The sequence below is a fragment of the Canis aureus genome, chromosome 21 (genome assembly GCF_053574225.1).
Source record: "Canis aureus isolate CA01 chromosome 21, VMU_Caureus_v.1.0, whole genome shotgun sequence".
Lineage (NCBI taxonomy): Eukaryota > Metazoa > Chordata > Mammalia > Carnivora > Canidae > Canis > Canis aureus.
In genome coordinates this window covers 13,047,745-13,075,665 of record NC_135631.1, presented here as the reverse complement: position 1 = coordinate 13,075,665, position 27,921 = coordinate 13,047,745, and the positions used below count along the sequence as shown (strand labels likewise).

Below are 27,921 nucleotides of genomic sequence, written 5' to 3'. Positions count from 1 at the left end.
CAGGTTGTGTCCCCGGGGGTCCTGGGATAGAGCCTTGGGTTGTTGGGCTCCCTGCTCAGTGAGGAGTCTGCGTCTCCCTCTCCCACTCCTTCCCCACTTGTGCTTTCTCTCTCAAATAAAATCTTTAAAAAGAGAGAGAGAAAAAAAACCTTTACCTCATTAAATTCATTTTCATTGGACTTAAAAGCAATTGTAGAAGGGAAGCTCATATAATGAATTGAGAAACCTGGGCTTTTGTCTCAGAGCTACTCTTAGTAAGTCTTGTAACAATAGACAGGTGAATTTAACTTTCTAATATGTTATGTTCAAAATGACATCTGAGTCACTTTTAACTCTGTACATCCATGACTTGACCAAAAAGTTTAGAGATACTTTATTTTCATTGCCAAATTAATTATTTTTCTTTTTAAAAGTAGGCTTGTCCCCAGCTTAGAGCTCAATGCAGGGCTTGAACTCATGACCCTGAGATGAAGACCTGAACTGAGATTGAGTCTCTTAGCTGTCTGAGCCACCCAGGTGCCTCTCATTGCCAAAATTTAAAAAAATTACAGCATTATTTTTGGAGAAGGAACTTCATGCTGATGTGAGCTGGCAAGCTTTTGTTCATACTTATTGAGTGTGCTCAGGGCAGTATTTTGTACGGAAGTTGTATATCAGAGCAGAATTGAAACTAGTAACAATCGTAAAGGAAACTCATGTGTGAAATTATCATTTGCTTTTGGGTAGATAGCTGGATTCTTCAAACCCATAGCACTTTGTACTTGCTTGTGAGGAGTACTTGCCACATTTCAGTATGGTAGCTGTATAGTCACAGTATACTATGGTTGTAGACTCCTTACTAGACTGAAAGCTCATTGAGGTTGGAGGCCTATCCTGGTTTTTGTTTTATTTTACCTCTCTCTCCCTGTCATCTACTGTAGGGCTGGGAATATAGTATAGCTTCCCCAAAATATGCTAAATGGAAAAAAAATTGGATCAGAGTCAGCGACATATGTGGAAAATGGCTTCTGTCTAAATACACGTGTTGAATTTATTGACTCTCATCTGTTGGCATGTGATAAAGAAAAACCTGATAAAGTGGGAAAAACAGTAGTTTTATAGCTTTCAACACCAACTTTATCATGTACTCACTATTTGATTATGGGTAAGCAATTTTATATTGAGTCAGATTTTTGTAAAATGGAAGAGGAATAGAAGGGGGCTTAAAGAGAGAATATATAAAACATTACTACATAATAGTGTAGTAGTTATTACAAAAATGGATGTTTTAAAAATTGTCAACAATACATTTTACACTTCTGCTTGAAGCAGGAATATGTTTTCAGGAAGTTTGTTTGCTGTGTCTTGAGTATGTGGGAGAATTATCCCCTGTAGCAATTTTCTGCTGAAAAGAAATCTTTTAGCATTTCTTCTTTTCTGGGCCTATGAAGAGTTCCATGGAGGAGGCAGAGAGGGGGTTGGGATCCTAGAATAGCTGCTGAAGACCTTGCATTTGTGTGATCTCTTTAGAATGCTACTTCTATATTGTAACTTTCTTGTTCACTCTCACTAAATGTGGCTGACTCAGCTACTGTACATTAGCATGGTAAACATTTGTCAGATTTGTCCCAGTCAGAAAATATTCTAAGGACGCCTGGGTGGCTCAGTGGTTGAGCGTCTGCTTTCGGCTCAGGTCACAGTCCCGTGGTCCTGGAATCGAGTCTTGCATCAGGCTCCCTGCAGGGAGCCTACTCCCTCTGCCTGTGTCTCTGCCTCTCTGTCTGTGTATCTCATGAATAAATAAATCTTTATTTTTTAAATATTTTATTTATTTATTAATGAAAGACAGAGAGAGAGAGAGAGAGAGAGAGAGAGAGAGAGGCAGAGAGGCAGAGACACGGGCAGAGGGAGAAGCAGGCTCCACACAGGGAGCCCGACGCGGGACTCGATCCCAGGACTCCAGGATCACGCCCCGGGCCGAAGGCAGGTGCCAAACCGCTGAGCCACCCAGGGATCCCCCCCTTTTTTTTTTTTTTTAATATTTTATTTATTAATGAAAGACAGTGAGAGAGAGGGAGAGAGGCAGAGACACAAGAATAAATCTTTTTTTTTTTAAAAAAGAATATTCTATACCTGCCATTCTCCTTGGCACTTAAAGATTTTTTTTAAAGCTCTCTATGATACATGATAATAGGTGAAATAGGTAGGTTGCAGAGTAATATGTAGTATATATAATCCCATTTTTATACAGGAAAAAAAAAAACCCTGCTAGATACCTATATGTTTATATGAGCAGTGAGTTTGCATGGTTACCTTAGGAGGGTGGATATAGGAAATTGACCAGACTATTGTTTTACTTGTTGCAATGAGCATGTGTTGTGTTACCTTTTTTTTTTTAAGTTAAACTTTTTATTTTGACATAATCATAGATTTATAGGCAGTTGTAAGAAATAATAGAGGGAGAGAAAGAAAGTGAGATAGCATGTGTGTATCCTTTATCCTGGCTTCCTCCAATGGCAACATCTTACAAAACCATAATACACTGCCACAACAAGGATATTGCCATTGATACAGTCAAGATAGTAGAACATTTCCTTCACTACAAGGATCTCTCCTGATGCCCTTTTATAGTCATGCCCACACCCCATATCACATGGTGCACATAACTTAGTTACCTTGATTTCTGGTGCTTTGCTCTAGAATCAGAGCAATAATAATAACACTATAGTTTTCCTTGTCTCTCATCTGATGATCTTCTCTCACTATTATTTCTTAAAGTTGAATGTAGATCCACAATTACCTCAAAATAAAAAGTTTAACTTAAAATTATAAATATTAATTAACGCACTGCTCTAGGAGGCAAGTAATGGTTAGCTCTGGTGAGGTTAGCCCCTTTTATGAAGAGGTAGGTTGAGGCATGGATGTCATGGAATTTGCCTAAGGGTTTAGCATGAGTCACTGTGTTCTGACTCACATTCACTTGAATTTATTCATTCTCTCTTCTGAATCAACTGTTTATAATTATGCTCTTCCAAATGGGAAGACACAAAAAGGATTTTTTTCCACATCTGAGGTTTAATGCCTGTTCTATAGACGCAGTGTATATTGTAGCTAGAGCATGGAGTTTGGCAACTGATATGATTTTGAATCTTTCCTTAATTTAACCTCTGTAAGCCTCAGTTTTGTGATTTGTGAAATGGGGATAATGATTGTACATATCTTCATAGTGTCATTGTGAGAAATAAATGAGATACTGTATGGAAAAGGAGATAGCACTTCCAGGTGTATGGCAAATGTTCAATGAGTGTTACATAAAAGTATTGCTTTAAATATGTGTTATATTCTGTCACTCGTGTTGGAGATAATAGTATAAATAGTGAGATTTTTCTGCTACGTACTTACAAGGCTTTAAGATCACTGTTTACTTTTGGGGCGTCTGCCTTCAGCTCATGTCATGATCCCAGGATCCTGGGATCAAATCCAACGTTGCGGGGGGCGGGGGGGGTGTCCCTGTTTAGCAGGGAGTCTGCTTCTCTCTCTCCTGCCTCTTATCCCTACTTGTGTGCTTGCTCTCTCAAATAAATAGATAAAATCTTAAAAAAAAAAAATCTCTACTTCTGAGGTAAGGATGCTTTCAAATTTAGTCTTACATATAATTACTTAAAATAAGAAGTGATGTTAGATTATATTCATTATAGTATTTAAAATTTTTTTTTTTAAGATTTTATTTATATGAGAGAAAGCATGATCTAGGGGAGAGGCAGAGGGAGAGGGAGAAACAGACTCTCCCCACTGAGCAGGGAGTCTGATGTGGGCTCCATTCCAGAACCCTGGGGTTATTACCTGAGCCAAAGGCAAACGCTTAACCTGAGGCACCTAGGCACACCTATAATATTAATTTATGTGAAAATATTTTAAAATTTCTCCTGACTTATTCATATTTTCTCAGGTTCATTCATAGAAAAATAGGAAGTGATTTGCCACCATTGATTTCCTCCCTTTAATCTGCTCCCCCAACATTACTTTCCATATTTTCTTCCTAGCATATGAATACTTGAAAGTATCCTCAATTATTATTATTATTTTTTTTAAGATTTGTAATTTATTTGAGAGAGAGAGGGAGAGAGAGAATCCTTAAGCAGGCTCCTCACTGAGCATGGAGCCTGATGTGGGGCTTGATTCCTGGAGCCTGAGATCAAGAGCTGGTTGCCCAACTGACTGAGCCACCCAGGTACCCTGAAAGTATCCTCACTTTTTAATTACATAATCACATAAGTTTCTTGAGGGCAGGAATGTTCTTGTTCAGTATAGTATCCCCAGTGCCTAAAATAGTGCTGAGTACATAGTTCAATAAATGTTTCTTGGCTATCATTGTTTTTGTATCCTTCCCCTTAAATGTTTTTCGTTTGGAAAGTTGGGGAAATGGAATGCAGATTCTAGTCAGAGCTTGAAGTGGCTAGGTTCTTAAATCCAGTAGCTTATTTTAATTGGCTGAGAAATGTGATTGGCAAGATGGACGAGGGAGGCAGACCTTTTAGCATAAGAGCTCTACATTTAATAATTTGACTTCTTTTCCTGAAGCCTTGAGGGAAATTTTTTCTTTCCCTATTCTAGTCAGCCAAGAACCTGACCTGGGCTGACTCTAACATTGGAGAACACTGAACACAGTATCTGCTGAGCCAGGGACTGGGAGTCAAGCTCTCTTCTGATACTATCTGAAGGGAAAGCCTGAATTCAAATCCTGCTTTGGGTACCGACTCATCTTGCAAACCTAGATGTGTTTCTTAACTTCTTCCAGGTTTTATTTTTCTTAAATAATCTCATCTCAATAATCTTAGTAATATCATCTGTTTTGGGGCTTGTGAGGATTCTTGGGTTAATGTTCTCAAAGCATCTTACGGTACTGTTGCTGTGTCTCCAGGGGTTTCCAGGAATACTGGGGGCAGTGTGTTACTCCTGGTAGGAGAGTTACAGTCTTCTTTTTCCCAAAGACTGTGCAGAAAATAGAAAGATGCCATCCTTCATGATTTGAAACCGGCTCTACTTCAACCTCCTAATATTGGTGGATGAAAGGTATGTTTTTGCCAAAGTCATTGGGCCTGTTTGCCTGAGGCAGCTGGGGTCAATTCCCAGTTCTGGGGTTAGGCTGTTTTTGCTTCTGTGAAATTTCTTCCATCAAAAGCTCCTTTTTTTTCTTTGCTTAGTAATAGAAGATCTCTTGCCATTTTTGCGCCTTTAAGGGTAGCCTTCCTGATTTCTTGATGCTTTTGATAGCTTGGGACTCAAAATTGGGCTCATTTTCTTCTTGGTAGTGCTTTCCTCTTTGCCCTTTGTTGCATTTCCAGGGTTTCTCGTATTCTCAGCACGCATCTTCCCCAGAATAGTTTGCAGATAAAACTTCATTTCTTTTTTGGTTATCTTTCTGAGGTAAATGGCAATATAGAAGATTGTCAGTCTCAAATTTGGGACTTATAACTTTCTATCTCCAGTTTTGATCATACTTTGTGTTTGAGTTAAAACTCTGCTGTGTTTCAGACATTAGGTTACATGGTTGTGAGCTACTTTAGGAAGCCCTAGTAAGCAAACTCTGTAGCAGAAAAGCCACTGTTCTTTCCTCTCTTTATTGTAGTAACAGTAATTAGAGTTTATTTAGTTTTGTTTCTTTAGAGTGTTTTGTAAAGCTGTTAGCCTATTTGTGAAATATACCCTGTGGAGGTGTGCCTTATTTTGAGTTACATGAAAAATATTGGGGGTGATGGTGGATATAAGAACAAAAAAGAGGTCATCTTGTTTGCTTATCTCTTGATAAATTGCAGCTGGCTACCTTTGTACCAGGTACTTGCATCATTATTACCTCTTAGCCTGACTCTCTAGGTGGAGACAATTGTATTTTTGAGTATTTGTAGTTCTGAACATAAATGTTGTGCATATCTGCAGTAGGAATGCAGGTTCTAATTATTAGCATTTTGTTTCTGGGCTTTTGTCTTATAAACGGTCTGTGTATAATTTTGGTTGTATTGATTTTGATTCTTTCAAATTATTTGCTTCTACCTGACACCTGCTTGTCAGGTGATTAATTAAAGGTACTCTGATTCTGCTTCATGGCCCCTGTGATTTCCTTTGCACTCTCAGAACTGTGGGTGCTGGACTTCTTTGTGTGAACTCCCATTTATTGTCTACTGTCCTTATTGTTGGTTCTTAACTTGGCTTTTACTTTCAAAAATAGTAACTCGGGATCCCTGGGTGGCGCAGTGGTTTAGCGCCTGCTTTTGGCCCAGGGCGCGATCCTGGAGACCCGGGATCGAATCCCACGTCGGGCTCCTGGTACATGGAGCCTGCTTCTCCCTCTGCCTGTGTCTCCGCCTCTCTCTCTCTCTCTCTCTCTCTCTCTCTCTGTGACTATCATAAAAAAAAAAAAGGTAGTAACTGACTTGAATTTTTTGTAACCCATTTCTTCTAATATACTCTAAGGACATTATTCCTTTAAGGTACGAAAAAAATCTTATTAATTTCAGTTTGTACATGGAGACAAATGAAATTTAGCACCAGTGTGATTTGTAAAAGATTATGTAACAACTCAGTGGTAAAAATCAGTCACTGGAGCTTCTTCTTCGTCTTATCTTTACCCATTAAATCACATCACTTTTATATCTGGCACTTTCAAGCCTGAAAGATCTAACTAATATCTCATATTCCCTTCCCTGCTCTCAGAATATTCACTGCTTCTGTACTTTATTCTAAATATGCTGTTTTGGGACGCCTGGGTGGCTCAGCGGTTGAGCGTCTGCCTTCGGCTCAGGGCATGATCCCGGGTCCAGGGATTGGGTCCCGCATCGGGCTCCCTGTGAGGAGCCTGCTTCTCCCTCTGCCTGTGTCTCTGCCTCTCTCTGTGTCTCTCACGAATAAATAAATAAAATCTTTAAAAATAAATAAATAAATAAATAAATAAATAAATAAATAAATAAGCTGTCTTTCAAATATGAAGCTGCTGCGTGGAACTGACACTCATCCCTTCAGCCACATTCTGTGGTCAAAACAAGTCACAAACAAGGTCAGCCCATACTCGAGTGAGAAGTATGTAACATGTTATCTTTTGATAGGTGGGGCAATATGGGAGTAGGGTAGGAAGAAATTGATGGCAACTGTCTTCAGAGAGAATCTAGCACAGGATGGTAAACTACGTTAGTGATGGAACCTCTTGGAACTAATTCTGGCAGTGCAGGGAGGTCACTAACACTTGTGCCTGTCACATGGATGAGAGGTGGTTGGCATGAGACTACATGCAAGAGTCCCCTTCTTTTCTGAGATGTGTTTATGTTGTAGTTCATGTTTGACAAAAAGAGTATTCACGGGCTTGACAGAGTAGGGCACAATCACATCTTCTGTTGATTAAATGTTTCAAGATCTATGTTCTCTCCTGGCAACCAGACAGAAGTCAGTGTATGGTGGCATCTATTTCTTATTGAGAAGTAATTTTTCTTATTTCCATGGAGTTGGTAGTTTTGTAGGGTAAATACATAGCTGAATTTTGTGATATTGTCTCATATGGTACTTTATCAAATTCAGAGTTATTTCTGGTCAAAGGGTTTAGAGTCCTTTTTTCTTTCAAAAACTATTTTTTCTTAACGTCATTCATTAATTTCTTCTCCTTTGAAGAAATGAACATTACAAAAATAAAGCAAGCAGATATCCAATTGATAGTGTAAGGCAATGAAACATTTATTTAGGGCCGAATACATGTGAGGCTAGGCTAGTAAGTGACATAGAAGAGAGACTGAATAGAAAGTGGTATCTCAGGCACTATGGAATTTTCTGTAGTAATTAAGTATCCAGATTCTGGAGCAGACTGCCTGGGTTTGAATCCTGAATGCACCACTGACTGTGTGACTTGTTCCCTGAGGACCTCATGAACCCTGGATGGAGCAGCTCCAAGGATTGTAAATTTACTTTACGTAAAGTGCTAAGAACAGTGCCTATGATATGAAAAGCACTATGAAAGTGTTAGGGCTTATTATTTTAACCATTACCTTGTGGTTTTATTTTATTTTTTTAAAGATATCAATACTCAGATCTTTTATATGAAATGGTTTAGAGACTGCTGCAGTGGTCAATTTCATTTTGCCTAGAAGAATTTGTATTTAACTTGTTTGCAGGACTTGCTGGCCTAATTTTTTTTAAATTTTTCTTACTGTTATTTTAATTTTAATTCTTCATTACAGAATGAAATTAGTATAAGCACTGGAATTCTAGAATAGTGAGTACTTTTCATTTGGTAAATCTTTTAATCCTCACAGTAACCCTATCATATGGTTACCATTAGTGGTCACACTTTATAGATGAGGAAACTGAAGTGTAGGGAGGTTAGGTAACTCTTCCAAGAAACCAAGAAACCTCCTTTTACCAAGAAAATGACAGAGCTGGGATTCATTTGGCCAGTCTGAATACAGGGCCCATATACCACTATACTATGCTGTCTCTTATCTAGAAATTATGGTTTGTTGTTTTTTTTAATTTTTTATTTTATTTTGTTTATTTATGATAGGCACACAGTGAGAGAGAGAGAGGCAGAGGGAGAAGCAGGCTCCATGCACCGGGAGCCCGACGTGGGATTCGATCCCGGGTCTCCAGGATCGCGCCCTGGGCCAAAGGCAGGCGCTAAACCGCTGCACCACCCAGGGATCCCCTAGAAATTATGGTTTCAAAAAAATTTCTCTATCTAGATTTTTTTCTTCCTTTAATTTTTAAGGATTATTTATTTGTTCATAAAAGACACAGAGAGAGAGGCAGAGAGAGAAGCAGGCTCCCTGAGGGAAGCCTGATATGGGACTTGATCCCAGGACCCCAGGATCACAACCTGAGCCAAAGGCAGATGCTCAACCACTGAGCCATGCAGGTGCTCCTCTATCTAGATTCAATGACAGTTATCACTTTGGCATATTTTAGGATATCTTTTATAAGTCCATACATGGTACGTACAGAATTCAGGTAATAGTTGATATTTTCCTACTTCCAAGTGTGTTTGCCTTCAGAATGTTACCTGTGTCTACAGCTGTTATAGATTTGTGATGCTTTGTCCCAAGTTTCTTGCTCACCTCTAAACTCGGTCTTGTGTAGGAGTTAGGCAAGAGCTGTATGTATACAGGCAGGTCTGTGGCTCGCTGGGTTCCTCACATTTTGGACTTAGATCCTATATCGTGTCATTTGAAGTATCCTAAAATGTCTTGTTAAAAGTTCTATTAATGTAAACAAAGCTGCCAATTGTAGAAAACTGTGTGTATTTCCACCCACAGGAGTTTCTAAAGAGTCCTGGGCTACTTTTAGGCCTCTAATTAAAGGCTTGACATTGTCACTAATTTTCCAGTTGTTTGGAGAGCTTTACTTATGCAAGTAATCTTAGATTTAGTATTTAAAGAACTTTTTTATTTTCTTTTAAAGAGTTAACCGTGGGATGAATGCTATGTTATGGAGTAGGTGTTGATTTTACATAGCTGACCTGACTCTTAGGAGTCCTTTATGGTTAGTGCAGTGGAGAGAGATGTAATTACTCAAAGAAATTAGATGATTGGACTTCATTTTAACAATTACTTCCAGATCTAATAGTTTTCTGATTCACACTCCTGGAATGCTATTGGAAGGGAGGATTTGGAGTCTGAATTATTAGCCAGGTTGTAGGTACAGTTCTGAGTTGTTGGTTCTTTTTTTTACTTCACCTTACTTATGGAGAGGTAGCTCAGGTCTCTTTAATTATTATTATTATTATAATTAGAGAGGGAGAGAAAGAGGTGGAGAGGGGCAGAGGGACAGGGAGAGAGAGAGAGAATCTTAAGCAGGCTCTACAGCCAGCGCAGAGCCGGATGCAGGGCTTGATCTCACAACCCATGAGATCATGATCTGAGCCAAAATCAAGAGTCAGATGCTTAACTGACTGAGCCATCCAGGCACCCTCATTTAACTATTTTTGCCACGGAGATATACTTTATTTTCCTGAATACTTTTTTACTTTGATGTCTGATAATAGTCTTTGAAATGTTTCTTAGAAAAATATGCTACTTTTGGGAATTACAGCATCTTGTGTCTCTGGGGTTTTAATTAGCTGTATTATTTGATGAGGGAGACCATAGGAAATCCCAAAGAGAATTCAGTACTAATGACAACAGTAACAGCAATGATGTTGACACTCTACTCTTTTCCTCTTGGAACTTCACAGCAACCTGATAAGCAGATATTGCCATTCCTGTTTTAAGAAGAAGGAAATTAAGTCTCAAATAGGTTAAGCAACTTGCCTGAAGTCCTCTGGGGAGGAGGTGGAGTAAAGTTGAATTGCTGAGGGAACCTGTAAATCTAACTTTTAGTTCCCACTTGGTTGTGGCATGCTCTCTAGGTGATTTTTATTAGTAGTTGTTAAATACAATTATGTCCTAGAATTAAGACAGTCTTTAAAGGTGATTTATCTTAACTTTTCTTTTTAAGATTATTTGATACAGAGAGAGCACAAACGGGGAACGGGAGAGGGAGAAGCAGGCTCCCAATGGAACAGGGGGCCTGATGGGGGACTTGATCCCAGGACTCAGGGATCAGGACCTGAGCTGAAGGCAGACACTTAGCCGACTGAGCAACCCAGGCACCCCTATCTTCCCATCTTTTGAGAGTGATCAGTCATGTTATGAGGGGGGTGGTGTTGAAAGGGGCATTTGTGTACACATCGCAGTTGTGTCCTTTGGGTTGGTTCTCCTTGCATAAGGCTTTTGGTGACCGAGAATTGATTCTGGGGACTGTGTAATGGCTTCACAGAGACTATTCTTGGCACCCTTTGTCTCAGTCTGCTTTAAGGGACAGATTGGGAAACTTGTTTCTTCCTCCTTTTTAAAAAGAGGAATGAAAAACACACTTGACTGGCACTTCCTCCTCAGCAACGGGCCTGTCTGACTTCAGTCTGATTTAGCTCCTTTTGTTCCTTATAGAGAACAAAGTAAAATCTCTTCACAGGTAGCTGTGAGGAGTGTAAGGCCCTTATCCTTTTAAAGAAACAGAACAAATATTTTTCGTCAGACAAAAGAGAGACTGTGCGATTGTTCTAGGCCCTCTGACTTCTTGGCATCACTCCAGTTTTTTCTTGTTTGAACTTTTAGTGTGTTTAGGTCCTTGGGAATTGATAGACAAGCTCTTTGGTAAGCCTGAGCTAGAGGTTTTCAGTTTTTCTTGATAACTGGTGCTTGTAGCAGCTCGTTCCTCTTCCAGTTCCTTTAACTTTTTTTTTCCTTTTTTTTTTCTTTTTTTTCTTTTCTTTTTTTTTCTCTTTTTTTTTCTTCCTTTTTTTTTCTTTTTCTTTCTTTTTTTTCCAGTTCCTTTAGAAACTTTAGGTTGTATCACAGTTTTTTGAATTCTATGGTGTTTGTGACCTATATATTCTTCCTCTTGAGTTACAACAGGTCAGGTCAGACTTTTTTTGGGTACAAATTGGACTGCTGCTATTTTCACCACATGTTGTAAGATTATAAATGGTTTAAATGTATTTCTGTGAAAGTACTTTGTCACATTCTTAAGACAAGTGACCCTCAAAACTCGTTTCTTCTGGACATCTCTGTATTAGATAAAAGAATGATAGGCTCAAAAAAATTAGACTTAATAAAGGGTTAAGGTGAACTAACGGGAACTGTATTTTTGGCACCTTCCTGGTTAGTAATTATTCAGCTGTGTGGCAGTGTCACTTCCAGACTTTCAGTGCTAAACCGTGAGTTGTCAGGGTCACCAAGTAGATTATTTCCTTTCAGTTATTTCATCCTTAGTTTATTCAGGAGGTTGGCCTGCAGCATGTTGACATTTTCAGTGTGGATATATTTATATCGTGCACTAATGAGTGATGAGAGCTGTACCGTGAGGATACTGGCTAGAGTTTGTTTCTGTGTCATTCCTTAGGGAACTTTGTTGTATGTGTCTAGGAACTTGGAGTTGCATCTTTCTGTAAAATCTTCCTGGCTTTCTACATTTTAATATGCCAGGGAGAAAACTCCTTTCAGCACAGGCTATAAATATTTTTCCTTCTGTCTGTATTTGGATACATCTAGTTGTGTACTTTTCAGATTGCAGCCATTTGTGAAATGTAAAGAGCCCGTTGTTGTTTCACTTTTTACAATAAGCATTTACTACTTCCTAAGTTTAAAAAGTGAAAAGGTGAAAAGAACACTGCCTTTTCTAATTATTAAAGACAACCATTGTTAGTATTTATACTCCTTTTGTATAATTTTCCAAGATTTTTTTTTTTTACAAAATTGGGATCATAATGTATATGTGATTTTGTATTATGCTTTTTTTTTTAAATAAGTTTTGAGTAGGTAATACATTCCAAAATAAAAATTCCACAAAACGAAAACATTTGAGAAGTCTTGCTTCCATCTTTGTCTCCCTTCATCTTGTCCTTTCCATAATGAGTGACCATTTAATTTTGTCTCTCATTCAAAGGTAGCATTACTGGGATGCTCAGCAGTTGAGCGTCTGCCTTTGGCTCAGGGCATGATCCTGGGGTCCTGGGATTGAGTTCCCCATCAGGCTCCCCAGAGGGAGCCTGCTTCTCCCTCTGCTTGTGTTTCTGTCTCTATCTCTCATGAATAAATAAATAAGTAAATAAATAAAATCTTTTAAAAAACCCCACAAAGGTAGCATTACTATACATACTGTTCTGTGCCTTGCTTTTCTCCTCTCTTCACAATGTTTTATCCTGGAGATCTCTTGTTACCAGTACCCATAGAATCTGCCTTACCATAGATTAGTCATCTAGTCTCCTTTTTACATGGACACTTGAGTGTCCTCAGTTTTTGCTATTATAAACAATAAGACGGAAGTAGTAATTAAAGGGGGAAAAAAGCATTTACTCTGCTTCAGTTATTAACGGAAAGTTCTTTCCAAAGGAATGCCAGCTAATAAATGTAGAAGTAACGATGGAATTGGAAAATGAACATTTTTTCAGCCTCTAAATGAAATAATTCAAGAAGGAATCATCAGTGATTGCTAAACTATTAAGCAAAAAGTTGAGAAGGAGCAGGATATTCACTTGATGCAAAATATTAGCCACAGATTGCTCATCGTTAAGGGGGGAATATATCTTTATAAAGTTTGGCAATTACAAACTCAACCAAGTAGTCATATTTTGCTGAGTGATCACATAATTTACCAAGTCCTGCTAACTGGGACAGCCTGAGAATATATGCCACCTGCTGTGCTGCATCGTGAAGCACATAGATAGCATCACCTGTGAGGCATTCTTGCCAAAACACTCAGCCTAAATCCAATCAGTGTTTTAGACCAAACCTTCTGTTTATAGGAAATGTAAGGGATAGAGAGGTAAGCTAAATGGCACTGTGAAGCAACAGTCAGACAAAACTAGGGTATAAGACATTCTCCAAGTCACCTGTCCTGGGCTTTAAAAAAGCTTGTGTTGGGGTGCCTGTGTAGTTCAGTCGGTTTAGCATCTGACTCTTGATTTCCACTCATATCACGATCTCAGAGTCATGAGATCAAGCCTTGAGTGTTGGGCTCCTTGCCGAGGGTGGATTCTCTCTCTGCCTCTCCCCATCTCTAAAAAAAAAAAAAAAGCTTGTGTAGCTTGTGTTGTAAATAAGAAACAAAAGTTGGAGGCCATTCTAGGATAAAAGAGACTAAAGAGACATGACCTCCATATTCATTGCTTGAGTTTTGGTTGGATTATGGGTTTTTTTAAAGCCAATTATTAAGGACAGTTTTTAGACAGTTGGGGGACATTTGAATGAGGACTTGAGCATTAGATGATAATCAGTGTACTTAATGGTGTTGTGGTTATGAAGTTAAATGTCTTTATACCTAGTAGATGCACAGTGAGGTATATAGGGAGGGGTAAAGCATCTTGAAGCCTGATGAAATGGTTCAGAAAAAAATAACTCATTGTGTGTTCATAGAGATAGATAAAGCAAATATGATAAAATATTAACAAATATTGAGTCTAAATGGTGAATAGTATCTTTATTGTACTGTTTTTTTCAATTTTCTGCACATTTGAAACTTTTTCACAACAGTTGAATTAACAGTGCTATAGTGAATAACATTCTATATGTATTTTTCTGAGATGCCATTTTATTGGGTTTCATATTCCATTGTATAGAGGAGCCACAGTTCTTTAATTGTTACATATGTGTATATTTTGCTGCAAGTTGATGTTTTAGTTGAATTTTTCTTTATCTTGTGATAGTTTTAGGCTCTATGGCTTGTGGTAGATGAGAAGAAGGAACTGAGTTTTTTTTTTTTTTTTTTTTTCTTCTCTTTCATCCTCTGTCTCTGCTACTCTGGAACCTTAGTGGAGAAGAGAAAAAGAACATGAGAAAGATACCCCAAAGTTCTCCTTATGCACATGATTTTAGGTAGGAGATAGAGTTGAAGCTACTGCGTAAGAACCAGACTCCATGGGACACCTGAGTGGCTCAGTGGTTGAGCATCTGCCTTTGGCTCAGGGCATGATCCCTGGGTCCTGGAATTGAGTCTTGCATTGGGCTTCCTGCAGGGAGCCTGCTTCTCTCGCTGCCTATGTCTTTGCCCCCTCTCTGTGTCTTTCATAAATAAATAAAAAAATTAAAAACAAACAAAAAGATTTCAGGGTGCCTGGGTAGCTCAGTTGGTTAAACATCCAACTCTTGGTTTTGGCTTGGGTCATGATTTCAGGGTAGTGAGATTGAGCCCTGTGTTGGGCTCTGTGCTAGGCATGGAGGCTGCTTAAGATTTTCTGTCTCCTTCTCCCTCTTCTACATTCCCTCTGCTCCTCTCCCCCTCTGAAAAACAAAAACAAAAACAAAAAGCCCCCCCAAAACAAAAAAACAGAACTCAAGTAGCCTTTTAAAATCGGTTGCCTGTGTTTTTGGCTTGGAGGCTGCCCAAGTGATAAGGAGTGGGGGCTGGTGGCTAGGGAGGCAGTGTGGCACAGAAGGGAGGGCATGTGCTGTGTTTTGTTTTGTTTTTGGCAGGTTTTTAGACCTTTTTATTAGTAACAAAAGTTCTTCCTACCTGATAAAATAATAAGAGTAACTGCTTTAGAGAATGATCTATTCTTTAGCTATGAGGCTGAGCTACTGAGGATAGGAGAGGAATTTAAGGATGAAATATTTTTGTTACATATGTTAACTAACTAGAATTTAAATAAAAACTTGAAAAAAAGGATGAAATATTTTTGGAAGAAAAGTTCTGGGAGAAGGGTCTTTCCTGAGAGAGTGTCATTAAATATGAAAAACATACTTTCCTCTTTGAGCTAGAATTGTATTTGCAGTGGGAAGCTTCTCTGATTGTAGAATAGATGTTCTTTGACTTTAATGTCCATCCTTTAGATTTCCATGAAGACAACTTACAAGGACCTGAATGGCCTCATTTTAGCTGCTTCAGCTTGTGGAGCTATTGCTTGCTCCTTCTCTTCCTGTGCCTGGTGTGACAGTGGCTACTGAGCACTATGAAGGTTGTTCCAGAGAAGAATGCTGTCCGGATACTATGGGGGCGAGAACGGGGCACTCGGGCCTTTGGAGCTCAGCGGCTTCTTCAGGAGCTAGTGGAAGATAAAACTCGGTGGATGAAATGGGAAGGCAAGGTAGGAAAAACGGATATTTTTGACATAGGATTTGGAGGGGTGACAGTAGAATGGGGTTTTAGAATGGGCTAATGGAATTGGGATATGATTTATTTTGTGCAAGAGAATTGATGTATCTAACTTAATGGAGTCTTAAAAATAAATTTGGAAGAATTTATGGGCTAGAAATATCTTTTCCCTTTAGAGCTAGACATTTTTCTTTAAGGTAATTTGGATTTCTCTCAACTTGAGTCTTGATCATTGTCTCCAGTTTCTCAGCTTATACTGAACACTAGTCTATAGTGGCTTGTGTGCTTTTGAGATAGAGTAAGCCATAGTTTATAAATAATGTATTTTGACTTTTTTTGGTTTGTTTTTCAGAGAGTAGAACTGCCAGATAGTCCACGCTCTACCTTTTTACTGGCCTTCAGCCCAGACAGGTACCTAGTACTTATCTGTAACTTAATCTAAGACTTGGCAATAGCATTGCTTTTTATATCTTTGGCCTAGCTTGGTAACATCCCTAAGGGCTCTTTGAAGCTTTGCATGAACAGAGCTTTTCCAGTGTATCATAAGGTGAAAGAAAGTAGATGAACAGTACTAACCATAGAAATAATGGGGATAAGCAAAGGAAACAGTGGACCTTGAGAATCAAACTTGGGAAGTTTCTCAATTACAGCCATTTGCCTGTGTGATAATAGGCCACTGATGGCATGATAATTTTTCCAGCTAGAAAAAAATAGTCTCTGAAGGAGATGTGTGTTATTTGGGGACAGTGTGGAGAAGCCAAAGCTTTTAAAGATATAATATTTCTATTTTTTTGTAATGCCTAAGGTGTAGCTTTTCCGCACTGGGGTGGGGAATACTCCAAAGCTGACTATCCAGAACTGATAAAATTTGTTACCCTCCTACACACTTTACATTCACTTCCCACCCTTTGATTCCCTAGGACTCTATTGGCCTCCACCCACGTGAACCATAATATCTATATTACGGAAGTGAAGACTGGTAAATGTGTTCATTCTCTGATTGGACACCGCCGTACTCCGTGGTGTGTCACTTTTCATCCCACCATCTCAGGCCTTATTGCTTCTGGCTGCCTAGATGGGGAGGTCAGGATTTGGGATTTGCATGTAAGTATTTCCATTTCTTTGATACTCTAAATGCAGAGAGTTGTTTACCATTGAGTTCTTAACTGGAGGAGAGACTAGCCAGGTTCTCAGAACTACATCTGAGTAAGTGGTATTTACCCACTTAAATAGTGGAAAGTCTAGTCTATATTCCTCCATTTATTTAGCTATTCTTCCTTTTGCCCATTGTGACATAGTTCTGGAAGTTCTTAAAATATGTTCAGGATAGATGCGTTTTGTTTTAGAGCAAGAATGTACTGTATTCTGATCATGACTGCCAAAGCAATATGCTTCTTGTCCTGGAGACTTGCTAGTGGGTTGTTGTGTACCATGTCATGCACCAAGCTTGCATTTTCACAGGCTTCAGAAATAGGAACTATGTGGATGCTCATTGCTTTGGATTGTAGATGACTTGGAGAACTGATAGACAGTAATAATTTTCTGATAAATTGGTGACACTGCCAGATCACTGAATTCTTACATTTTATAGAGGACATATTTATTTATTTTTTAAAAAGGTTTTATTTATTTATTCATGAGAAACAGAGAGAGAGGAAGAGACACAGGCAGAAAGAGAAGCAGGCTCCCTGCAGGAGCCCGATGTGGGACTCGATCCCCAGACCCGAGATCACACCCTGAGCCAAAGGCAGACGCTCAACCACTGAGCCACCCAGGCACCCCTAAATGATCCTTTCTTAAAATTGACATCCTAGTCTGCTGCCATTTTGTAACCTGAGAATAATTAGGATTGGTTCATTTATAGGGTGGCAGTGAAAGCTGGTTCACAGACAGCAACAATGCCATTGCTTCTCTGGCTTTCCACCCTACGGCTCAGCTCCTGCTGATTGCCACTGCCAATGAGATCCACTTCTGGGATTGGAGTCGGCGGGAGCCCTTTGCTGTGGTGAAGACAGCTAGCGAGATGGAACGGGTCCGGTGAGTGCTCTCTGTCCACCAGCAATGTCTGGCAGAGAACATTGGCAGAGAACATTTGCACTTGCTGTCACCTCAGGAAGCAGTTTGTTATACTTACTCAGAGCAAGTGGTTATCTTTTCAGCTCCTCCTACTTTCTAAACTGCTGGCCAATCAGCAGTTCTTTTTAGCTATTCCTGATTGATCTTATCTTCTGGCCTCTGTAGGCCAGAGTTGTTAGAATGTCTTTTAGGTTCAAAGCTGTCTAGGTTTGGGGTAGCCCTTTTTTTGGGGGGTGGGGTGGAAACCTGAAAGGTGTTCTGGTAGAGGTTAACTTGGTGGGTAGTTGCTAAGCCCAGTTATTTGTATTTATCAAACTGAAAAATGGAGATGTAAGTATATGTCAGATCTGCTAATTGATATTTAGCCCTCAAGATCAAAACACATACTGCCTGAATAAAGTTAATGCATTAGTTTTCTTTGCTTCTCTTGGTATTGCAGTTGGATATAAGAAAATTTTCTAGTCTCAGCTATGTCACTTGATGCTAAAACTGTTCATTGTCACCAGAACTCCTGCTTCTTGCCATTGTAACTGCTTTGTGAGGGAAAAACTAACCCTGTGGCAGGGTATGGGAGCGTGCTATGCTTTACTTTTATGATAGGCTCTTAGATATTAGCAAGAGTGTGTTTAATGTAGCTGTTTCTTGGGATGGGAGCCTAGCTGCTTTTTGAAATTATTTTTGTGATACATATTCCCTTATTCTCGCAAGTGCAAGGAGATAACAGGAAGTATTGAGCCCTGTTATTGTAATCTCTTCAAAAATTTTGAAAGTTTCTAGCATGAAGTGAATACCTGGGTAATCCCACAGTTATCAGTAATGATTGCTATACATTTGAAAACAGGCTTCCTTTTCACCATTAACATCTATCTGTGTCTGTCTTTCTCTTTTGTGTTTTCAGTCTGGTGAGATTTGATCCTCTTGGACACTACTTACTCACAGCCATTGTTAACCCTTCCAATCAGCAGGTAAGTTAGTCAGCAGTTCCAGCTCCATCTAAACTGGGAATTGTTTTCTAAACTAGTGCTCTGGTTTCTACTATATTGGACTTATAATTTGTAATGCCCAAGTATTTCTTTTCCAGCTGAGATTCAAAACTAGCTTCATACTGCATATTCCATGTGCTAGCTAGCCATAATCTTGATGGGGAGTCAATTCTGAAGCCCACCAAGTGATCACCTTATTAGAAGTAACTAGGCTGTGTTGGATAGCTTGTCATTTCTGTGCCACTGGCTGGTTGACATTTTGCTTCCTTCACTGCCTCCATGTCATAGAGATATGTTTTATAAAGAATTGGTTTGCCCCTGTACTCCTTCAGAAATGTCACTGATTGGAATGAATAATTTAATTCCATATGATGATCCAGAATCTGAAATCAGTTAGTTAATCCTCAGTGCTTCAGTATAGAGTTGTTGTCAATCCATTAAGGTTGGTTTGCTTGGATGGTTATTAGTAGTTAGTTTTCCTTAATTGACCTGGAGGTTCTACCTAACTGCTTTGCTCTACCCCTGCCCCACCTGGCTCCACATTGCAGGGTGATGATGAACCAGAGATCCCCATCGACGGAACAGAGTTATCCCACTACCGTCAGCGTGCTCTGCTGCAATCACAGCCAGTTCGCCGGACGCCTCTCCTCCACAATTTCCTGCACATGCTGTCCTCCCGCTCCTCTGGCATCCAGGTGGGAGAGCAAAGCACAGTGCAAGATTCTGCTACCCCCTCACCCCCACCGCCTCCCCCTCAGCCCTCCACGGAGCGCCCCAGGACTTCCGCTTACATCAGGCTCCGACAGCGGGTCAGTTACCCCACAGCTGAGTGCTGCCAGCACCTTGGGATCCTGTGCCTTTGCAGCCGCTGCTCTGGCACTCGAGTTCCTTCCCTCTTGCCACACCAGGACAGTGTCCCCCCTGCTTCTGCCAGGGCTACTACCCCTTCCTTTTCTTTTGTACAGACCGAGCCCTTCCATCCCCCGGAGCAGGCCTCATCAACGCAGCAGGACCAGGGCCTCCTGAACCGGCCGTCTGCCTTCAGTACAGTCCAGAGCAGCACTGCCGGCAACACGCTCCGCAACCTCAGTCTGGGTCCCACCCGTCGCTCTTTGGGAGGCCCTCTGTCCAGCCACCCTTCTAGGTATCACCGAGAAATAGCTCCTGGGCTGACAGGGTCTGAGTGGACCCGGACAGTGCTCAGTCTGAACTCCCGCTCTGAGGCAGAATCCATGCCTCCGCCCAGGACCAGTGCCTCTTCGGTGAGTTTGCTATCTGTGCTGAGACAGCAGGAAGGTGGCTCTCAAGCGTCTGTGTACACTTCAGCCACAGAAGGGAGGGGTTTTCCAACTTCAGGGTTGGCAGCTGAGTCAGATGGAGGAAGTGGCTCCAGCCAAAACAACTCAGGCAGCATTCGCCATGAGCTTCAGTGTGACCTGAGACGCTTCTTTCTGGAGTATGACCGGCTTCAGGAGCTAGACCATAGCCTGAGCGGAGAAGCCCCCCAGACCCAACAGGCCCAGGAAATGCTCAATAACAACATTGAGTCTGAGAGGCCAGGCCCCTCCCACCAGCCCACCCCACACAGTAGTGAGAACAACTCCAACCTGTCCCGTGGCCACCTGAACCGCTGTCGCGCTTGCCACAATCTCCTGACCTTCAACAATGACACCCTGCGCTGGGAAAGAACCACACCTAACTACTCCTCTAGCGAGGCCAGCTCCTCCTGGCAGGTCCCCAGCACCTTCGAGGGCATGCCGTCAAGTGGCAGCCAGTTGCCACCCCTTGAGCGGACTGAGGGCCAAACACCCAGCTCCAGCAGGCTGGAGTTGAGCAGCTCTGCTAGTCCGCAGGAGGAGAGGACTGTGGGGGTGGCCTTCAACCAGGAGACAGGCCACTGGGAAAGAATTTACACCCAGTCTAGCAGATCTGGAACTGTATCACAGGAGGCCTTACATCAGGATATGCCTGAGGAGAGCTCTGAGGAAGATTCGCTCAGGAGGTAAGCAGGTGCTTTCTTATCTTCTCCTACATCCCTTACTTTTCTCCTAACGTCTCTTCCTTCAGTCCTGTAGATGTTGTGACTGGATCTGGAGTGTCTGGGACCCATGGCATCTGGTTCTGGTCTCCCTGATGTCCATTGCATCTTCTTGAAAAATCTTGCTCTGGTGGCAGAGATAGGATGGGTCCTAACGGTATAAGTCAGTTGGTTCTGCTAGCTCCTTTTCTGGCTAACTGTCATGAGACCTTTAGCCTTGAAAGAGAATGTAGATCAGGTTAGAGATGCAAGAGGAGGTAGAGCCATTGACTTGTTCTGCCCTACTTTGTGAACTTCTTAGAGGACTGTATGTGCAGCACTAGTTATTGTGAAAAAAAATTTCCCAGAGTGCTTAGGAATAAGTAGTAAAAGAGAACTCTGCTTGGTACAGATGAACATTGTTAGTTCTTTTTCAGTCGTGCCTCTTTGGACAACTGTTCACCTGTTAAACCCTATCTTTTGAAACGTTGCAACTTGACATAGGGAAAAGAAAATTATATATATATCTTATACATGTCAAGGAAAGTCCATTTTTTAGAGATACTTTTTGGATAGCAAATTAGTTGCTTAGTTAAGATTCTTTGAGGAGATTTTCCAGATGGGCATTCACCTCAAGGTGGGGAAGAAGAATAATTGTTCTTTATAGAAGGAAGGCCTCTCCATACTCAGATCAGCATCCCAGGCAACTCTTCCATGGAAGAAACAGAGTGGGTGTAGTTGACCGCCCACCACATGTTCCATGTATGGCTATGTGCGCATCTATCTTGATTTATTAGGGACTTCTTTCTGTAATTCTGTAAAGGTCACATTTAGCGTAATCAGCAACTCCCAGAATATGCCTGTTGGATCCAAACAGCATATTGCTCTGCATTACATCCTCTGTTGAAGCAACTGAAATTTCTGACATAAGCTTCTAACAAGGGTGGGAATATGGATTGTGCACATAATGTACTTGTTATTTTGAGAGAATGCTTTATAGAGAATTACCCAGTTAATAAGTATTTGTTGAATGGTTACAATTTTTCCAGCACTGTGCTAGGCACTGTAGGGAATTAAAAAGAAGTATAATACCTGGTCTTTACCCACTGGGAGTGTTATTATAGAGGCAAGACTTATTTACATGCAATTACATAAAAAACATAGATGACCCAAATGCTTCATTGTGTGGTACTGTGATTAAATGCAGTCTCATTTCAGAGAGGGAAGTGCCATCAAAGAAGGCCGTGCAAAATCAAGTCTTGAAAAATGGGTAGGATTTTGGAAAAGGAAAGACCTTTTTATTTTAGGGGACCAGCACATTCTAAGACAGGAAAGAACATGTTGAATGCAAGATAGTGGGTGGCTACTAGGGGCAGTTGCTAAGGGGAAGATAGGACACTTGGTTGGATATGAGAGATAGAATAATAGAGGTTGTTACTATGTGCATATAATTGAGACCAGTTCTGGATTAACACCTACCAAATTCCCGGCTTTGGAATATTTTGCCTTGCATAGTGGCCCATAATAGGAACCTGAGACTGTCACTCCTCTTTGTCAAGAGAGGTGGGAAGGTAGCAAGCACATTGCGTGACATAGAGTAGGCATGCAAAGAGTTTATGAAAGGTAGCTGTAAAAGAACTGTCTTCAGTTACTGTTCTAAAAGCCTCCCAGTACTTGTTTCCATAGTACCAGTGGGCTTCTGGTCAGCCTTTGTCCATTCTATTGTATTGTAGCAGTACCTCTCCTGGTGGTGGTGGTGTCCTGAGAAATACCTGAGTGGTTTAAAATAAACTCTGTTTGATAATAACTAAGGATATCAATTACTAAGGGCCCACTATGTGTTAGGTACTGTGTCTTTATATTTTTAATTTCCACCATAATTCTGTGCAAGGCAGGTATTAAATGTCTCATCTTACAGTTGAGGAAAGTGAGGCTCAGAGGAATCAAGTTTCTTGTTAATGATCCGTAAGTAGGTTCCTGAGTGGGGATTTGAGTTCTGGTGTGTGTCACTGAAGATTTTTCTAAGCTGCCCACCATGGTTTTGATACCTCATAGAAAGGTTCATCATTTTTATTTATTTTTATTGTCTTTTAACTTTTTATTATCATAATCTTCAAACATAAAAATAAAGAGAAAAGTATAAGTGAATTTTCACATATCTATCACCTGACTTTAAAAATTATTATCACTTAGCCAGCTTTCATTCATCTATATCCCCTGTTCACTCCCCCAACCCAGACATCATGTAATTTCATCTGAAGATACTGTAATGTTTCTCTAGAGCAATGCCATCCAGTAAAACCTTCTACAGTGATAAAAGTGTTCTGTATCTGTGGTGTCCGGTGTGGTAGGCACTAGCCACACGTGGCTATTAAGCATTTGAAATGTGGCTAGTGTGAACTGAGAAACTACACATAAATTTTTAAATTTTAATTAAATGTAAAAAGCCACATATGACTAAGATATTAATCATTTCTTAATGAAGTAGACCGTGAAAACCCAGAAACTGTGGTTTAAATATAAAAAGCTTAAACATTTAAAAGTGTAGGCTGTAGTAGATGAAATCCCTTCCCATCTTGGTATAAACAATTGTGCATATGTATTTTTTTCTTTTAAAAATACAAATAATGCATGGTTTCATTGTAAAATACAGTATTTACATGATTTGTGGAATCACTTAAGATGAACTAGGATGAGATAGATATACTGTAAAGGCTGACAGCCTGCTCAAAATTGAGGAACATTGTAAAATATTCCAAGTGTACAACCTTTACAGAAGGGCCATCACTTCCTCTTAATTTGAGTGGCTGTATTCTAGTGTCAATTACTAATCCATACACTGGTGCTAATCAGCATCTTCTACCACCTTCAAAAGGGACTTGATGTTCTCTAGCTGATAAGCCAGCCCTTCCTTGGATTTCCCCAGCAGGTGTCACTGTTGAGCTGCTGCTGCCACTAGACTGGCCAGGAGGAAAAGGTGTCCTTATTAGGTGCCTAGTCTACTTGAAGGGAGGTTTATTCTTTGGCCTTGAAGTAGGTGATAGACTAAAGAGGCATATTTTGATCTTTGCTGCCGCTGGTTTAATTAATAGTGTCTGCAAATTAGTGAGAATATTGAGCACAAATGTGTATTTCATTATAACTCTATGTTGTTTGACCTGTGATCCCCAGTTCACATTTGTCTCCTTTTGCCTGTGGGCAGAAGAGGGGAAGATTCCTGTGTAGTCTTGACTCCAGCTTACAAGTTATAACTTGGGTGGCAGACCCTTTCCTTACCACCAGAAACTTCTTTTTAGGTCTTGATAGCCCAGGATCTAGCAGAAGATCAAGGTATTGTGGCTCCCTGCAGCTTGCAGCAGGAGTCCTTGTGGCTTTGAAAGGCTGATATTAGGAAAAGAGAAAATAAAATTTAAAAAAAAGGAAAAGAGAAAATTATTTAAATGGTGTCTTAAAACTGGAGAAAACAAAACAAAAAAACTGGAGAAAACCTAGAGTGTATTTAAGTCCTCCCCTTTTTTTTTTTTTTACTGAGAAAACTTAGATACACAGGGCGGAAATGACTGTTTAAGATGTACTTATAGGGTAGCCCTGGTGGCGCAGCGGTTTAGCTCCGCCTGCAGCCCCGCCTGCAGCCCGGGGTGTGATCCAGGAGACCCGGGATCGACCCACATCGGGCTTCCTGCATGGAGCCTGCTTCTCCCTCTGCCTGTGTCTCTGCCTCTCTCTCGCTTTCTCTGAATGAATGAATAAATAAATAAATCTTTAAAAAAAATAAGATGTACTTATAACAACAGTGGGTTTCAAACCCCTAGATCCTAGGAAGGGCACTCTTTCCTCTTTTTCATTGAAATTAGTGCTTTCATGCATTGAGTTTTTTCCATCAGAACCTCTATTGCTCCTGTAGATCATTCATTCCCTGGGTGCGGGGCGCACGGGGGGGTGGGGTGGGGTGGGGGGGTGGGCAGAGGTGGGATGAGGGTGGTGGCTCTTCAGTCAGTTCTCTTTGTAAGAAATTGGAGGTTTGATAAATCATTTGTAAATATTGTTTCTTGAGAGAAGTGTAACCAATACAATGTTTTTAAGGATACAGGAGAAACACTGTTTTAGTTATTTGCCCATAGAACTGCACTATTTGGGAGTGATCCCAGTTAGGGAAGTTCACTGTAAAAATTCCAACAAATGGAAGATCAAAATCTGGGCCAAATCTTCCTCAGCTAAATTCTGTCTGCATTCCTTCTCCAGAAAGGTGACAAGGCTTTTCTTCTGAAGTATTTAATAAGATTGAATGTGTTCTGAGAACTGATATCTTGATCTGTACTTTTCCCTTATGATAAAAGAAGATTGGGGAAATTTGGCCCAGAACATTAAAGGTTAGAGTTGGAAGCCCTCATATGATTTCTTGGTTTTTTTTTAGACGTTTGTGAGGGAATTGCTTTGGAGTTTGGAGCAGTCTGAAGCCTCTTGAGGCTTTGTGGTCCAACAAACTTGTTTGATGCCTTAGCTCTAGTCACATGGGGATTTTCCGGGGAGCTCTTGCAGGGCTAGTCATAGATCCATAAGAGGGAGAAGGTAACCTAGAAATTAGGAAAGCACAAGTCTTTGCAGCTTGATCATAATACAGAGAGGGGTCCATCTTTAGTAGCTTTGCTGCACTCTTTTGGATGAGTGTATACTTGATTTATTATTCAAAACCTAACACAGCTGTCACCTTTTCCTTTGAGAAAACCTCCCTGAATGTCCCAAATAATCACTTTCTCTTTGTTGTTTGTACTAGATGTAGATACTTAACTTGCAATATTGTACACATGACAGAAAAGTATTTGTTTCCCTTTCTATCAATGAGGCCCCTTGAGGCAGCGATTATGTCTGTATTCCTGCTGTCCCTAAAATACTACCTGGCACATCATAGGTGCTCAACAAATATTAGTTGAATTCAACAAATGGAATTGAAATTATATCCTCTATGATTCATTATGCAGTATAAATTCTTTTTGGCTTAGTAAAAAAAGAAAAAACGCATTACTGTATTACATCCTTTAGCCTTCAGAGAGTTGTTGCCTTAATAATTTCTTGTTGAATAAATGAAGTAGCATTACCTAGAATTGTACACAGAAGACACCTTTTTTATTTTGATGTAGTCCAAAACTTTATTTTTGGTTTTGTTTCTCTTGCTCAGGGGACCTGTCTAGAAAAAAGTTGCTCCAGCCAGTGTCAGAGAAATTACTGTCTTGCTTTCTTCTAGGATTTTTATGGTTTTAGGTCTCATATTGAAGTCTTTTTTTTTTTTTTTTTTAAGATTTTATTTATTTCTTCATGAGAGACATAGAGAGGCAGGGGGAGAAGCAGGCTTTTCACCAGGAGCCCTATGCAGGACTTAACCCATGACCACGCCCTGAGCCAACGGCAGATGTTCAACCACTGAACCACCCAGGTGTCCCTTACATTTAAGTCTTTAATTCATTTTGAATTTATTTTTGTGTATGGTGTAAGAAAGTCCAGTTTCTTTTATTTTTTTTTGAGATTTTATTTATTAATGAGACACACACACACACACACACAGAGGCAGAGACACAGGCAGAGGGAGAAGCAGGCTGTATGCTGGGAGCCCGATGTGGCACTCATTCTGGGTCCTCAGGATCATGCCATGGACTGAAGGCGGTGCTAAACCGCTGAGCCACCTGGGCTGCCCAGAAAGTCCAGTTTCATTCATTTGCATGTAGTTTTCCAGTTTTCCTAATACCATTTGTTGAAAAGACTGTCTTTCCCATTGGATATTTTTTCCTACTTTGTCAAAGATGAATTAACCACATAATTGTGGGTTTATTTCTGGATTTTCTATTCATCTATGTGTCTGGTTTTGTGCCACTACCATACTGTTTTGATCACTATAGCTTTGTAAGATAACTCGATGTCTGGAATTGTGATGCCTCCAGTTTGCTTTTCTTTTTTAAGATTGTTTTGGCTATATGAGATCTTTTGTGGTTCCATACAGATTTTAGGATTGTTTCTCCTAGTTCTGTGAAAAATGATGTTGGTATTTTTTTTTTTTTTTTTTTTTTTTTTATTTATGATAGTCACAGAGAGAGAGAGAGAGAGAGAGGCAGAGACACAGGCAGAGGGAGAAGCAGGCTCCATGCACCGAGAGCCCGATGTGGGATTCGATCCCAGGTCTCCAGGATCGCGCCCTGGGCCAAAGGCAGGCGCTAAACCGCTGCGCCACCCAGGGATCCCTGATGTTGGTATTTTGATAGCGATTGAGTTAAATATGTAGAGTGCTTTGAGTTAGTATAGACATTTTAACAATATTTGTCTTTCTAATCCATGAGCATGGAATGTCTTTCCATTTCTTTGTGTTATCCTCAGTTTCTTTCATCAGTGTTTTATAGGTTTCAGAGGACAGACAAGTCTTTCACCTCTTTGGTTAGGTTTATTCCTAGGTATCTTATTATTTGTGATGTGATTATAAATCGGATTGTTTTCTTAATTTCTCTTTCTACTGCTTCATTACTGGTGTATAGAAATGCAACAGATTTCTGCACATTGATTTTGTATCTTGCGACTTGTTTATTCTAGCAGTTTTTTTTTGTGGAATCTTGAGTTTTCTATATATAGTGTCATATCATTCGCAAATAGTGACAGTTTAACTTTTTCTTTACCAATTTGGATTCCTTTTATTTCTTTTTGTTATCTGATTGCTGTGGCTAGGACTTCCAGTACCATGTTGAATGAAAGTGGTGAGAATGGACATCCCTATCTTGTTCCTGACCTTAGGGGATGAGTTCTCAGTTTTTCTCCATTGAGGATGATGTTTGCTATATGGCCTTTATTATGTTGAGGTATGTTCCCTCTAAACTTACTTTGTTGAGGGTTTTTATCATGAATGATCCTGTACTTCGTCATATGCTCTTTCTGCGTCTGGTGAAATGATCATATGATTCCTTTCTCATTCAATGTGTTGTACCACTTTGGTTGGTTGATTGGAAAATATTGAACCACCCTTGCAACCCAGGAACAAATCCCACTTGATTGTAGTGAATCTTTTTTTTTTTTTTTTTTTTTTAAGATTTTGTTTATTTATTCATGAGAGGCACAGAGAGAGAGAGAGAGAGAGGCAGAGACACAGGTAGAGGGAGAAGCAGGCTCCCTGTGAGGAGCCTGATGTGGGCTTGATCCCAGGATCACAACCTGAACTGAAGGCAGATGCTCAACCACTGAGCCACGCAGGCGCTCAGTGAATCTTTTTTTTTTTAATAAATTTATTTT

At 40.2% G+C, this 27,921-nt stretch overlaps 1 protein-coding gene across 6 annotated transcripts in view; it reads left to right on the top strand.

Moving 5' to 3' along the window:
* The window catches only part of AMBRA1 (autophagy and beclin 1 regulator 1), a 170,303-nt gene that overhangs the window by 13,380 nt on the left and 129,002 nt on the right, over window positions 1–27,921 (top strand). For 3 of the 6 annotated variants that reach the window (XM_077863064.1, XM_077863062.1, XM_077863063.1), the window contains exons 2-8: window positions 15,321–15,574; window positions 15,935–15,993; window positions 16,503–16,686; window positions 17,447–17,619; window positions 18,557–18,623; window positions 19,190–19,336; window positions 19,607–20,643. In XM_077863064.1, the coding sequence (XP_077719190.1) occupies window positions 15,440–15,574; window positions 15,935–15,993; window positions 16,503–16,686; window positions 17,447–17,619; window positions 18,557–18,623; window positions 19,190–19,336; window positions 19,607–20,643 (1,802 nt within the window). In that variant the 5' untranslated portion in view covers window positions 15,321–15,439. Of the gene's footprint in view, window positions 1–15,320; window positions 15,575–15,934; window positions 15,994–16,502; window positions 16,687–17,446; window positions 17,620–18,556; window positions 18,624–19,189; window positions 20,644–27,921 lie in introns of all 6 variants that reach the window. The other 3 variants (XM_077863061.1, XM_077863058.1, XM_077863060.1) reach the window with 1 other exon arrangement.